Genomic DNA, 15,038 nt, shown 5'->3' with positions numbered 1-15,038 from the left:
GAAGTATTATAAACTAAAATATCTAAGCTTTACTTTTGAGCCACAGGATAATAAAACAATCATTAACCAATGAATGAAAAATGATCATGTGACATTGATAAGCATCGTTCTATTATTGTGTTACCCAGGAGCAAGTAGTACATTATGAGGGTAGTAGAGTCAGAATTAACTTTTAGGCTATGTCAGTCCGTGACATGGATTATTTTATCTGTTTTAGTACAGTGATTACTAAAATTCCTTTCACATAAAAATTGCCTAGTTGCAATTCCAAAATGTGTTCTTCATTAGTATGCAAGGAAGAGTACTGGAAAGTCACTTAATAGGAGGAGAAATTTGCTAATTTGCTTTTTTGATTTATTTTGCTTAAATAGGGGATTGGAAAAAAGCTGTGCTGATGCAGCCCACAGGATACTGTGCACACCATTAATGGAAACTGCTCCGGTGACTGCTTTGGGAGCCTTTGTTAACAGTAAAACCCTAGATTGTCACAGCAACCGCAACATTTCCATCCTGGACTCCATACACAGAGTGAATTTTCCCATTTGAAAAGGTTTGTAATGCTTTGGATTCCAGAGGGAAAAGAAGGTGATCCTGTAAAGAAAGAGCATCTTCTTGAAGACAGAGAGGAGGTTAAAACAGCAGAGAGCTGCAGCACCATGCAGCCATGCCCGCGAGCGGCCAGCACTTTGCAGATCTTACTAGAGGCAAGCAATGCTGTTGTTGGAAGCCAAATAATAGCTGTACGGCATTAAAAACTATTTTGAGCAAATGCACAAGCAATCATTTGCTCATTAGATTTTTGTAGCAGGAAGTGCTACATCCCAGGACGGAAGGTGGGGGACAAAATAACAAACTTTTCTAAGAAGAATATCCAGGCTGCAAAGTTTCCCTTAACAATACCACTCAAGAGTTTATAAGCAAATCCATTTGCACTGTGAGGAAGAAACTGGGAATTAGCATATCAGGTCACATGTATAACCTTTAAAGGTCAATGAACATGTTTATGTCAAGTGCTAGAAATATTTCTCATATCCTATGGTGAACCCTGTCATACACAATAAGATTCCTTTTAATCTTTCTAAAAGCCTCAAGTTACTAAATCCATTTAGACTCTGCCATATATAGATAACTGTACTGGAAAGATGTGCCTAGTAATTTGAGATTCCGGTCCCTGGAATCCTGACATCATTCTGTATCGCTAAGTCTTATTCTTGTCTGGGAGGCTGCATGTTACAGTTAGACTTGGGTTCAGGTGCTGCTGTCTCATGAGATTTCATCAGTCCCCATGCCAGTGTTGTCCAGGGCTGATTAAAGCTTTTCCTTAGCAACTGAGAAAAGGAGATGAAAAAGGCAGAGAATAAGAAAAGAGACTATGCACAGAAGAGAAACGTGAGAGCCGAGAGTGGGAGGGAGGGGATGGAAGGCATTTAAAAGCAGGAAGGTAAAGGTAATAGGCTCAATGGCATCCAAAAATGCATTGTGCTGTCAGAAGCTAGACATTCCTATAATTTCACTTATTTAATTGAATTTTCCCTTTAGATTATGAATGAGGAATTTAGCAAACAGACATTGCATGAGTTATAAAGGGAAGAGGCACCAAGCTCACTATTTCTGTCTTCATTATTTTCCACAGTGTAAAGAAACATTCTCTGATTTAGTCAAAATGAAAGTATATTTTAGATATTTTTAAACTAAGCTTATGAAATGAAACTCCCACATTTCAAACTGGGAATTTTATCTGAAAGAAGGAGTGTATGTTTCTGGTTGGTGAACTAGCCACCCTGCAGCACTTTTCAATTAGCAGGTGTGTGGCCCATTTGGGCTTCTGCAAGTATAGGATTTGATTTATCTGTGTGGTCTTTTTGGGTTTATCTGGTAAACATTCAGCTTAGCAATATAGTTCTCACATTAGAGTTCAAATGCAAAATAGTAAAGAAATAGTAGTAGCATGAGGAGAAATTTCTGGAAATATGAATTTTTAAGTATAATTTCATACTTAAATGATTTATGGTCTTTAAAATTCACTGAAAGGAGACGGTACTTCCCCATGAGGAATCAAGTAATTTCCTACTTTCAAAACAGCAAGTAGACTTAAAGTCTGGATATCAAACATCACTAAAATTAAAAAGGATATCTCAGGTTATCATTCTCCAATTGCCTGTGCTAATTCAGCAGAATTTTAAAATGAGACTGATGCCCTCGAACCTTGCAAAAAGGCTTCAAACTCTTTAGGGAGTGAAGCCTTATTTTACACAAATTAAACTGAGACAGTAAGGGAAGCACAGCTCATAAAGGTTCATTTTTTAACTTGTGCATCATCACACATGTATTCTAGAGTTTCTCATTTGTAGGGTGCTCAACAACAAGCCCATTATTCAAAGGACAAACTGAAACAGGCATGTGTTGAGGTGAGTGGTTTTAAGAGTCTCCTTGGGGTTAAAAATAACATCTCACATGAAAAGACTCAAAAGCATTTGCAACTTAATAGATTTAGAAACAAAAGGAACACTTGCTTTGAAATTCTGCCTAGTTTTATACAGACCTCATACACCTTACCACATAGAGACAAGCATCAGATAGTCTTAAAGAGAAATAGCCACACACTCTTGTCAGAGCTGCCTTTGAGATTGTTTTACTGGGAGAAGGGTAGGCAAACCCCTGGTTTATGACTTTTCATCTGGGCACCTTCTCCAGTTCTCAGTCCCCAGATGCCCACACTGATTTGAGATAGAACAGACCGTGGCAGGCAGGAACAGGCAGATGCACAGCTAGTATCTCGCTGCCCATCTGTTCCACACAAGCAGATGACAGGAAGGAGGAAATGCAATGACCTCTAGGTGTAGGGAGGGAACAACAGCCAGGTAAAGGGGAGGGTGCTTACTATCACAAACCTCATAAAAGAATCTTTCTCCTTCCTTCTTCTGTTCATGGAATGGCAAGTCAAAGATGTTGGACAAAGACACGACACGTTACAGACATAGCACATGACACATTTTGACAGAACTTTCCTGATGTGAAAAAGACGCCACTCTCACATCAAAACCATTACTGCCACAAAGCATATTTCAGAACAAACATCAACATTAAACTGCCGTTGTACAACACAACCGAAAAAACTACAATTTGGGGAATTTTACAGATCATTAGCATATATACGTATATTTAATAGTGTTTATACGATTATCTATACATATCATAAAAGTGATTTCCCTTCTCCCATTTGTATTTCTAATACATGAATATTTACCAAAACAGTATTTTGTAGATAGTAATTGCCTTAATTTTTAATGGGATTTTAGATTATTGTGCATTTTCTGTTCACTGATAAACTACATAAAAAGTTAAATAAGATACTTTCCATAGCAAAGATATACATTGCTAATGATCTCTAAGTAGGTATTTGGAAAATGTAGGAGTAAAAATATACTCACCTCTTTCCCTCCCATAGATTCAAACATTTTTTCTAGCTGCACTCGTAATTGTTGAATATTGTTCATCAAGATACAGGGCTTTAAAGCAAGAAAATATGAGTACAGTGAGTATTGCTTACATATTTAATAATTTCAATTTAAAGTGGTAGTAAACAGTTATCAGCGGTGTGCATTATATTTGGCAAATATCATAATTCTGCTATTTCAAATTCTGTTTTTTAGCAGCTTAGAATGAAAAAAAATAAAAAGATATAATGATCATTTGAAGGAAATAACATTTTTTAAAAATTATTCATTTATTTGCATTTTATTTGAAAGAGAGAGAGAGAGAAAGAGGAGAGTAAAGGAGAGGAGAGATCTTCCATCTGCTGAATTACTCGTCAAATTCCTGCAATGACCTAGGCTAGGCCAGGCTGAAGTCAGGAGCCTGGAATTCAATCTGGGTCTCTTGCATGGGGGCAGGAATCCAACTCTGAGCCATCACTGCTGCCTCCCAAGTGTACACCAGCAGGAAGTTGGAATCTGAAGACTAAACCGAGTCACTCTGAAATTGGACACGGGGTACCACATAGCATCTTTTCCACTATGCCAAACTCTTGCCTCAAGGGGGAGAGAAGTTTAATAACACACTAACAGTGAGCCACTGGAGACACGCTACTGGGTGTTTTGTATCCTTAACATTGTGGTATTTCATACTTTGAAGCTAGCCACATTCTGTTTTTAAAGATTTATTTTGAGAAAAGCAGATTGAATTCTGCTATTTCACTGTTTTAAAGCCAAAATGCATTCTGAAAATTTTTTTAATTTCAAGAAAGAAAGAAAAACAGATCACCTTTAATGGATTCTCTCTTGACAGATAAAGTCCTCAGCTGGTATTTAAGGGCCTTTGCTATCTTGCTCCAATCCCATGTTTCCATTATCAATTTTCCCTCCTACTTGAGTCATATCTATCATTCAGATTAGAGTTTCTTTTTCCTAGGTTTTATGATTTTATCACTTGAGTGACATTTGTTTTCTGTTACATTATATTTGAGTTGATGTTCACTGTCTCACCAGCTAACCTTGAATACACTATGCATGCAGCTGTATCTCTTTCTGCTTGTTCTTGCTCATGACAGTACTGTGCTTTACATATCACTCACGTTCAAGAGTCTCTTGATTTGTTTCCAAAGTGGCAGATATATAATAATTACAAAGATGTACATCGGTCCAACAGGACTTGATGTGTGAACTTATTATTTATAACTGGAAAGTAGGATTCAGAATGGTGATAGGATCATTTAGATTTGCTGCATATTGATGCCAAAGAACCAGCAGAACAGAGAGGGAGACAAGAGGCAAAGAAAACAAAATGGATGTATCTTCCAAGTCGCTAGGAAGGGAGCCAGTAATGGATCAGATGTCATGCAAAGGACTTGCAGGAGGCCAGCGAGGTGCCGGCTCTCATCAGTGGGAAGATTTTGTTATTGCTTTAACCACATCCATGACCTTTGAAGAACTTTGCACTTGACTCTTAAAGTGACCACATCCTCACTTCAACTTAGGAAAACAATTTGACACTTCCATTCAGTTCCCTTGATACTAGTCACTTAAATACCTTTTAAAAAAACACACAGGTAGCTGAGCTTTAGCTCCCAGAGATTCTGATCCACTGAATCATAGTGTTCTATGAGTGATTCTGATTTCCAGGCCTGATCTAGAGTAGCTTGATCCAGGCTTGGTTCTTTCCATAGTGGGTCTGGCCAGATTTACAGGTCATTGGACATCTTGACCCAAAGTCCACAAACCAAATCAACAGACTAGTTTTCCACTAGGAAACAGAGACATTGGGATTTGTTTTTCTTTGTAAAAAGGGAAGATTTTGGCAGTCTTACCAGGGAGTTATCCAAGGTCAAAGATCATAAGGATAAGGAGGAAGAATACATGGGCTAAGGGTTCATTGCCTTGCTCCCCATGGTCTTAGCTTGGTGGACTCTTCTGTCACTGTTTGATACTAGCATCAAGCTTATCTTTATTGGCATACAGTTTGAGAACCAGCTTTGTAAATGAAGTCCAATTGCCAATCCTTCTTGATCATTTCCAGTGAAAAAGAACTATTAAGAACAAAATGAGTGGCCAATATTGTGGCATAGCAGGTGGAGTCATTGCCTGTGACAACAGCATCCCATATGGGCGCTGGCTGCTCCACTTCCAATCTGGCTCTCTGCTAATGTGCCTGGGAAAGCAGTGGGAGAGGGCCCAAGTACTTGGGTCCCTGCCACCCACATGGGAGACCCAGAAGAAGCTACTGGCTCCTGGCTTCAGACTGGCCCAGCCCTGGCTGTTGCAACCATTTGGAGAGTGAGTCAGTGAGTGGAAGATCTCTCTCTTTCTTCCCCTCTCCTCCCTATAACTGTGCCTTTCAAATAAATAAATAAATGTAAAAAAAAAATAAAGCTAGAACATGGGCTCACTCTGCATGAATTACTATTGACTATAAGAAAGGTTACAGAGTAAAAAAGAGATGAAGCTATGCAAGTGCTAACGATAAATATTTGAGACTTTCTTCTCTCCCTGACCTTGAAATGTTCAAAGTTCAATTTCACTGAATCAGTTTACCAAATTAGTAATGATAAATAGATGATATAAATCTACCTTAAATCTAATTATAAAACTGCTTTTACTTTAAAGAACTCCCTAGAAAATGAAAGAATAGAGACAGTAGAAGAAACATCATCCTAGTTCAGGAGCTCAGTGCAGATGAAACAACCTGTTTGGAGCATATGAGAAATAATTTAATCAATATGACACTAAAATATATATAAGCATTGTAAAACAAAAGAAACAACCTGTTTGAGGTCAAGTTATATATTTTTATTTGTATATCTTGATTTTATCCTAAAAACAACATAATACATTTCACTTGACCTCAGTCTGAAGCAATTAGGAACTGGAGGTGTGATAAATGTAGACTAGAGTCATTTCTACATTGCTGAAATGTCTCTGAGTTAAAAAAAAATTAAAAATTCAAAATAATGTAATTATGACTTTGATAATGATGCTTTGCTATATTTTAGAGTGTGAAATACAATGGAAAAGATATTTTGACCCCCTTGCAATTTAAACTGTCGCAGGAGATAAAAGTTATTCTGACATGGACTGCTTAACCGTGGTGTAAAATTCTGACCTCTGAGAAATCAAATGTTTTGGTCTTACCTTCAGTGATATCTGTCTTTAAATTTTCTAGTTCAATCTCAGATGAAATATATATACATATTTATATATATATATACATAAGCATACATGCACTGAGAAATTTAGAGTGAGTTTCGGTGGCTTTGATATTAAAATACACCTATAAATATAGTTTTGTGCACTCCCATAAATGTACTTAAGCACTTCTTCAATTTGTCTTCACTGAAAGTAAGAACTAAGTAACTAACTGATACTAGCTACTGTAAAAGCTAAAAGATATTTAAGCAAGAGTGTAGCTATCAATAATTAGGAAAGAAAAACATTGAAGAAAGGAAAAGAATATTCCTATGCTATATTTGTAAGGGTACTTTTTCTTTAAAAAAAAAAACCTTTAATTTTGAAAACTATAAAGCCTACAGAAAAATGCACAGTACAGTACAATGAGTACTGATTTATGATTTTGGTCTCGGTATTTTTAAATATAAAATGTAGAGTGTTAGTACATAAAACCTGCAGGGGAATTAAAAAGCTGATTTTTCTTTCTTAATGACAGGAATTGACCTTGAGAGTTCATAGCCACATTTCATAATCTTCACTTTGGCTATCCAAGCATAAACAGAATCTTGTCTGAAATTATCAGGCACTGTATTGATTTTCAATATAACACTTTAGCCATGTATTATCCTTTAATTATAAATGTATGCTTTCAATGAATACTCTATGCTGAGTTTTGGAGTGTTTATATTCAACAGTAAGTAGAAACCACTGCTGAATTGTCTGAAAATTTTAATAAAATTTCTCAGCACATTAATTTAAGAGAAAGAAGTATCTCCTGAAAGCTCCACAAACCACCAGGGCAATCTTGTCTTCTTCTTCTTTTATAAAGATTTGTTTGTTTGAAAGTCAGAGTTAGAGAGAGAGGGAGAGACAGAGATGGAGCTCTTCCATCTGCTGGGTCACTCCCCAAATGGCCGCAATGGCCCGGACTGGGCTAGGCAGAAACCAGGAGCCAGGAGCTTCTTCCAGGTGTCCTATGTGTGTAGCAGGGACCCAAGCACTTGGGCCATCTTCTGCTGCTTTTCCCAGGCCATTAGCAGGGAGGTGGATCGGAAGTGGAACAGCCAGAACATGAGCCAGTGCCCATATGGGCTGCAGGCATTGCAGGTGGCAGCTTTTGCGACCAATTCCACAACATCTGCTCTGGGTTCTGGGGACAATCTTGCCACAATATGCTTTCAACAAAAGGTCAATGGCATTTCAGGGAGAAGACAGGCCATTTTCTTCAGACTCCTCTTTTAGACTTAGCTGATAGTGAGGACTATTTTTTGGGGGGTAGTAGTAGGGAAATCACGGCATTCCTTAAAAAAAAATGCAGTACTCACTGTTTGAACACCCCCCCAAGTATTGCTCTTTTTAAAATTCTTACAATGTTGCCAACAAATTTTCTACCATTTAAGATAATGAATAAGAAAGTTTTCCTTTTCTGCCATGCCATAATAGTGGTTATATTGCAAATAACTTTAGTTTATTCTGCTTCTGTTTATGTCTTTTATTGATTACATTAAAACTTGTTTTGATTTCATAAATATTCATCAAAAAGGGGCTAAGTTAATAGCTCAAGTAGAAACAATATCATTCCATATGTTAAGCATCATTCTCAATTTATTTGAATCTTGAAAGACTGAGTTATACTTATTTTGGTATTGGTGCTAAAATGAAACTAGTTATACTCATTTAGTTTTTAACTCCCTGGCTCTCAGCTTCCTTTTTCAATGAGTATGTACATTTTCAGTTCTTAATGCTTGTCCTTTTTCTAATCAACATGGAAAACTACAAGTTGGCTGTGGATTCAGTCTTATCATGCATCCTGTATTTAAACCAGTTCAGGACTAGAGTTTTAAACTATTTATTGAGGTCCCCATCTCTTCCTGTTCGAAAACAGAAAGTAAATCATTTTCCTTTGCTTACACATTGTTTGAAGAAGTGAATCTCAACTGAGGGCAACTTGAGTGAACACACATTTTTACTTACCACGTTTTCCTTATCACAATATGAACTGAAATCACTTGATACAATTGCAGCATACTGGAGCAGCACTTTGTTAATAGTCTACAAAAGAAAACAATATGACATTTATCATGGTAAGTGCATAGTTATTGTTCTTGTTTTTTTTTAAAAGATTATTATTATTATTAAAGATTGATTGATTAGAAAGGGAGTGTGACAGAGAGGTGGACAGAGAAAGATTTCCCATTTGCTAGTTCACTCCCCAAATGCCTACAATAGCAGGGGCTGGGCCAGGTTTAAGCCAGGAGTCATACAGGACTCCCATGTGGGTGGAAGGAACCCAAACACTTGGTCCAGCATTTGTTGCCTCCCAGATGTACTAGCAGTTGGCTGGATGGATTAGCTGAGACTTGAATCAGCCATATGAGATGTGGGCATCCCAAGCCGAGGTTTAACCTGCTGTACTACAACACCAGCCCCGGTATATAGATACACACATACATATGTATAGATATAGATATAGATATAGATATAGATATTGATATAGACAAGGTTAATGCTAAGTCCTGCATACATTTCAGATGTCTTTTTTAGCTGAAAGGGAGTCTTAAGCAGTGATTAAATATATATATTGCCAAAAGAAGGATCTCAGTTAGACTATTATATTCAGAGGAGAAGTTATCACAGTGTTGAATGCAACCAGAACACAGTCCACATGGATCCTTTCCATTTTCCCCAATTTTCTCCATGGTAAAAACCTTAGTTTCCTATCTTTATACTTAGACACTTCTTATCTAAAGGTCTCTAAACTTTTTTTTCTGAATTGATACCTTATACTTTGAATTGTTGTTTCTAGTTTATAATCTCTGCCTCACAGCACACCCAACATGCTAAGATTATATGTAGTGCTCAATTTTTTTATATTCTCGAATATTTTGAAATACATCATTTGTAAGTGGGGGCAGAGTGTTCCTCTACATATCATTTAGTAGTGACAACTCAAAATAATTTTCCATAATAATGGATACTATCAAAGACTACTATTAAATCCTGAAACTCCAATGTTTATCACATTGCACTATTTCTACATCTTGATATATTTACCTTTTGCTTCCTAGTTATTGAGTATATGTCTTGCTTGCTAAGTTTTGCATAGTCATCATCCTTCTACCATTTTTTTCATCATAACTTCATACTTTTTTTCTCTAGTAAATGTCTCTGAGCCCAAGGGTACCATCTAATTCCATTAATTAGGCAAAACAGAGAAAAATGAGCATGTTAATGAAATTTGATTTTAATTATTTAAAGACATGTTGATGAGTTTGCATGCTATTGCTTGTACACATAATGAAGTATTATGAGCCAAATGTGAATGTGAATTTCAGAGATATTTCATAGAAAAGATAAAGCCATAACAGCAATAGAAACATGTCTTCTCTTTTCATAGAAAAGCAAAGACAAAAAAGCTTTTATTTTCCTTTTGGTACAACAAACTTGTCTGAATTTTTTTAGTGAATAAAAATCAAAATCAAAAAGTCGGGGAGACACTCCAAGGAATTAAGATGAAAGAGAGACGCTCAATCAACAAAACTGAATTTTCATACCAAAAGTGACTATAAACTAGTTTTATTGACTTTTACAGTGACAATGAAAACCTGAAACAAGGGGTAACATTCCGACAGAAATATTGGCATTTTGTAGAATTACACATCAATATGATAATATGAATCAATTTAAACAGAAAGTTGGTCTGGAAAAACAAAATCTTAGCAAGCAACCTACTAATAAGTCAAGGAAAACAGATGGCTAATCAGATTGGAGTATCTTTCAAAAACAACTCTTCAAATTTTACTTTATGCATAATGCTGAATTACCTTGGGTTTACCTATTTCATTCGTGCATATAAACGCTATTCTCCATTTACAGTTTCTTAATGGGAGTGTAAACTTTAAGAATTATTCCACAATTTTGCAAAAATAAAGACAAACACAAGACATTATCTTGACTTCAAAAGCTTATTGCAGCTCAAATGTTATACCCTGCTCACGATTGGACTGCACAAAATTCCCTACAACCCAGTGACATTTAGACATCTGCTGGGTGACTTACTGAGCAGTTTTTGTTTTGTTTCTTTTTAAATGGTGATGAAAGGAGAATCTAGACATCTACTAGACATCTACTCATGACCATTCTCCAAGTATATTCTCCATGGTTAGAGCTGGGCTTTATTTCATAGGAAAATGCTTGTCCCTTGGCTATCTGCTTAGAGAAAACTGATTCTGGGATTCCACATCAATTAGACTGAAAATGCCAAGGGTTAGCAAATCAGATGGCTTGTGAGCAGGAAGAGTACACAGTTATATGGGATACTGTTTAAGATGGTGATCCCATAAGAGTTGCAGATACACTGCTGAATTACCCCCATTTCTTTATTAATGTCCAAAGGATACCTAAATGGGAACGTGCAATGCACAATTTAGGAGCAACTTCAATTTCATTGCAATTTATTCAAGGATACATCACTACCAGACTTTAGTTCTTTACTATTAACAAGGAGCTACTATGACAGGTCTCCTAACTCATGTCTTTTCAGAGCATAATTCTGGGATCAGCAGTACCAGAAATGCAAATTCTCTGGTCCTATCCCAAATCTACTGGGTCAACAGCACAAGGTGCATTTATGCAAGGCTGTGTTTTACTACACTTCCAGGCAATTATGATGCAGGCTAAAGTTTGAGAACTAGGGTCCTAATGCATGGTAGAGTGGAAGTAACTACTCAGTGACAACTTGCCGGTGGAGGAAGTACCTAGCGTAGGCATCAAGATAGGACTTCCGGGTGAGGGCTTCGGTCATGATTTTATCTTTTGGGGCATGTGGCTTCACGAGTGAGGACAGTGAAGAGAGGGAAGGGGTGAAAAACAGACAGCCTGGCAGGGGCTGTTTGCATCTTGTTCTATAATAAAGCACAGTTTATGCAAAGAGATCATCATGAGAGGAGCATGTTCTTTTATAGCTACAGCAAAATATCTTCTATTCAAAGAGCTCTGGATTAAATAGTATGGAATTCTCATAAGATTGTAGCAGTGAAGCAAGTGATCCTGCTGCATTGAAAGGGTCAGACAGGACAACTAAAATATCTTCCAGTCAGTTGGTCTGACTTCACATGGAGCTACTGGTAGAACCTTGAGTAGGATGGCTATCAATGGCTCAGACAAAGGCACTGTGGTTTCCTGAGCTGATACCACACCAGCAATATTAGACTAAATATCCTGTTAACACTTTCAGTGGCTCCATCGAGCATACTGCTCTTATGATGGATGAGTTAGAGATGTGATTCAAAATTCGTCTTTACATTCAAGTCTTATGCATGAAGCAACACAGCATTAGAGCAACACCAGGAAAAGAAGATGGTTGTATCAGTTCAGCAATATTGGAAATGTGAGTTTAACGCTTTATGTACTATATGTTAACAATTCAGCATGGGATGAGGTCCCCCATTTCGTCTACCTCAGATGCTTAGATTTTGCCTTAAGGGTAAAAACAAATGGTGAAGCTGTTCTCTTCCAATTCTCAATTGATTTCTAATTGCACCAAAATGAGAAGGAAGTGTAGCTTCCTGATTAAAAGCATTCTACTCTTACTATTTATTGTTAAGTGCCTAGGTGTAGTTACCTAAATATTTTGAGACCATTTCATCATTTAGAAAATTACAGGAAATATCTGTACCCTTTTCATAGGGTGGCTGTGAAAGAGAAGTGAGACCATGTATTTAAAATGATTAGACCAGACAATGCTCAATGAATGACTGCTTAAAAATTAGGATCAGGTTCACAGAGAACAAGGCATAGGAATATGTACATCACATTCACATGATCTGCCTCACTTGTTGTATGTCCACCACCTAGAAAGCAACCAGTCACACCAGGACTCAGTGGATATTTGTTGATTTGTTTTTAAGTAACATTAAAATATCATTACTTAATTTTTCTTTCAAACATCGCAGTATTCATACTTACCCAAAGCAGCAGTGTAGTGTGTAGTCACAGAAACATTGACCACTCATAAGCCTATCTGATCACTCATCACAGACCCTGAATATTCCCACTCTGGAATTTCTTTTCTTTTTTTTTTTTTTTTTTTGGACAGGTAGAGGGACAGTGAGAGAGAGACAGAGAGAAAGAGAGGTCTTCCTTTTCCATTGGTTCACCCCCCAGTGGCCGCTGCGGCCAGCGCGCTGCAGCCGATGTACCGCACTGATCCGATCCGAAGCTAGGAGCCAGCTGCTTCTCCTGGTCTCCCATGCGGGTGCAGGGCCCAAGCACTTGGGCCATCCTCCACTGCATTCCCGGGCCACAGCAGAGAGCTGGCCTGGAAGAGGAGCAACAGGGACAGAATCCAGCGCCCCGACCGGGACTAGAACCCGGTGTGCCGGCACTGCAGGCGGAGGATTAGCCTAGTGAGCTGGCGGCGCCGGCCTGGAATTTCTTAAAAATACATACCTATCTAATTTATTTATTATTTGAAAGAAAGAGAGAATGATAGTGAGGGAGAGAGATTGAGAGCGGGAAAGAGAGAGAGACAGAGAGAGAGGGGGAAGGGGATTTTTCATCTGCTGGGTCACTCCCCAAATGCTTGCAACAACCAGGCTGGACCAGGCTAAAGGCAAAAACCTATAACTTAATCTGGGTCTCTACCGGAGTCAAGGAGTCAAGTACTTGAGCCATCACCTGCTGCCTCTTCTCTCTGTGTGTACATTAATAGGAAGCTAGAATTTAAGTTCAGCTAAGACTTGAACCAAGGCACTCCAATATGGGATGTGGGCCTCCTAAGCAGCATCTTACCCACTGTATCCAACATCCACGGCCTGCTGTGAAATTTTCAGTATTTGTCTGATGCCTTAGTCAGTCTTACATACACTTTAGTAAGATCACACTATCCTTTCAATCCTATTTTAGAATGCTAAGTCTGAAATGTCTGTAGATATGGCTACTCATTACCATGTCCTATCTCCAGGGTCTGGTATAAATCATTGTAAGTTGCTGAACAAGAATGTGATTTCAGTATATTTTATTTCAAGGATTCCCAGCTCTAGGAAGGACAGGGTTTTCAACAGACATAGTCACATCCAACGAAATAATGAAACTCCAATAGTCGGCACATATTGGGAAATGGCTAATTATATTACTCACAAACTTCCATGTTTAATGACTTTGCTACATAAAATACAAATTACAGATAGAAAGGCTAAACTGCTAAGATGGATTTGAATGATGCTTAGTTTATATTTCTACATTATTGATTTTGCTTTTGATTTGACATTGCAAGCCACTGAGGGAATTATAAAGAGCGATGCTGGCATGATTGTTAGCAATGATTCTCACGGAACAGAATTTCTTTCCAAAGAAAATTACTGATTTATACTTTCCTGGAAAATGTTTTTCATTAGTTATACAATTTCCTTATAATAATAATTGTACATTATTGAATTTCCATGGGTAAAATATTTTAATCGATTAGATATTTTTATTGTACCAATAAAACAACATTTTCAGTGATAACACGGGGCCAAATTCTTTTCTTCCAGCCTCAGAACAGAATGTTTTCCTGGGTGTGATTCTGATACTTTTTGGGGTTTCGCACTCCTTTTTACTTCCCTGCTGTCCATTTGATTGTACACTCAGCAGTTTCAACATCCGTAGATAAAACTTCAGAGCTGGATCTACAAAGAGGTGGAGTGTGGACTGGAGCCCAAGACTACGGATCCTGATTCAGCCTCCTCACACTCCCACAGGCCTCTCCTGTCTCCTACCTACCATAACCTGCCATTATGTTCTATTTTGAGAGTGAATTCAACTTACTTTTCTAATATTGTATATGATGATAATAGGATGTTACTAAATACATCCTGTCTGAAAATTTTAATTTCTCATATGTTTTTGCTTCTATTTTAAGTTCTCCAGAATACCAAGAATGGCCCGTGGCACATTTTCTCAAACACTATCCTTCACGACTCTGTTCCATTCTTTTCTTGGCATTCACCCAAAATGCACCTGCTAGTCAAGAAATGACTTAGAAAATTTCTATAATAATCCACCAGCAGGTTTCACCATGTGGGGATTTCTAATCCTGTGCTACCAGGCAAAGGCCCCTCTAGAAAGGAATGATCCAAACAAATAAATTGTAGCAATTATGTAAGCATGTGGCAGGTTTCTCCCACCTTCCTAATTAGTAGAGATGATGATGAGCTTAAAATATTTCAAGGGAAATAAAATAATTAACACAGTTAGGCTGACAGCTTGTCTACCTAAAAGTCTTTGCTATTTCCTACAGAATACCTTCCGCTACTTTGCCTGTTCATTGTTTTCTAAATCTCACATCGGATGTGTAGGTTAGGTGTCAAGTTCTTTAACTGGAGGGAGGGTTGT

The 15,038-nt window shown here is 37.6% G+C and overlaps 1 protein-coding gene across 1 annotated transcript in view; it reads right to left on the bottom strand.

Moving 5' to 3' along the window:
• Positions 1-15,038, bottom strand: part of UNC13C (unc-13 homolog C) — a 645,143-nt gene that overhangs the window by 141,393 nt on the left and 488,712 nt on the right. The window contains exons 22-23 of the mRNA XM_017348010.4: positions 8,637-8,714; positions 3,432-3,509 (exon numbers count right to left, since the gene is read on the bottom strand). Coding sequence (XP_017203499.3) covers positions 3,432-3,509; positions 8,637-8,714 — 156 coding nt within the window. The remainder of the gene's footprint in view (positions 1-3,431; positions 3,510-8,636; positions 8,715-15,038) is intronic.

This window comes from Oryctolagus cuniculus, chromosome 12, assembly GCF_051225735.1.
Source record: "Oryctolagus cuniculus isolate XC-2025 breed Fujian yellow rabbit chromosome 12, ASM5122573v1, whole genome shotgun sequence".
Classification (NCBI taxonomy): Eukaryota; Metazoa; Chordata; class Mammalia; order Lagomorpha; family Leporidae; genus Oryctolagus; species Oryctolagus cuniculus.
The sequence above is the reverse complement of the archived record's forward strand: the minus strand, read 5'-3'. Positions and strand labels throughout refer to the sequence as shown.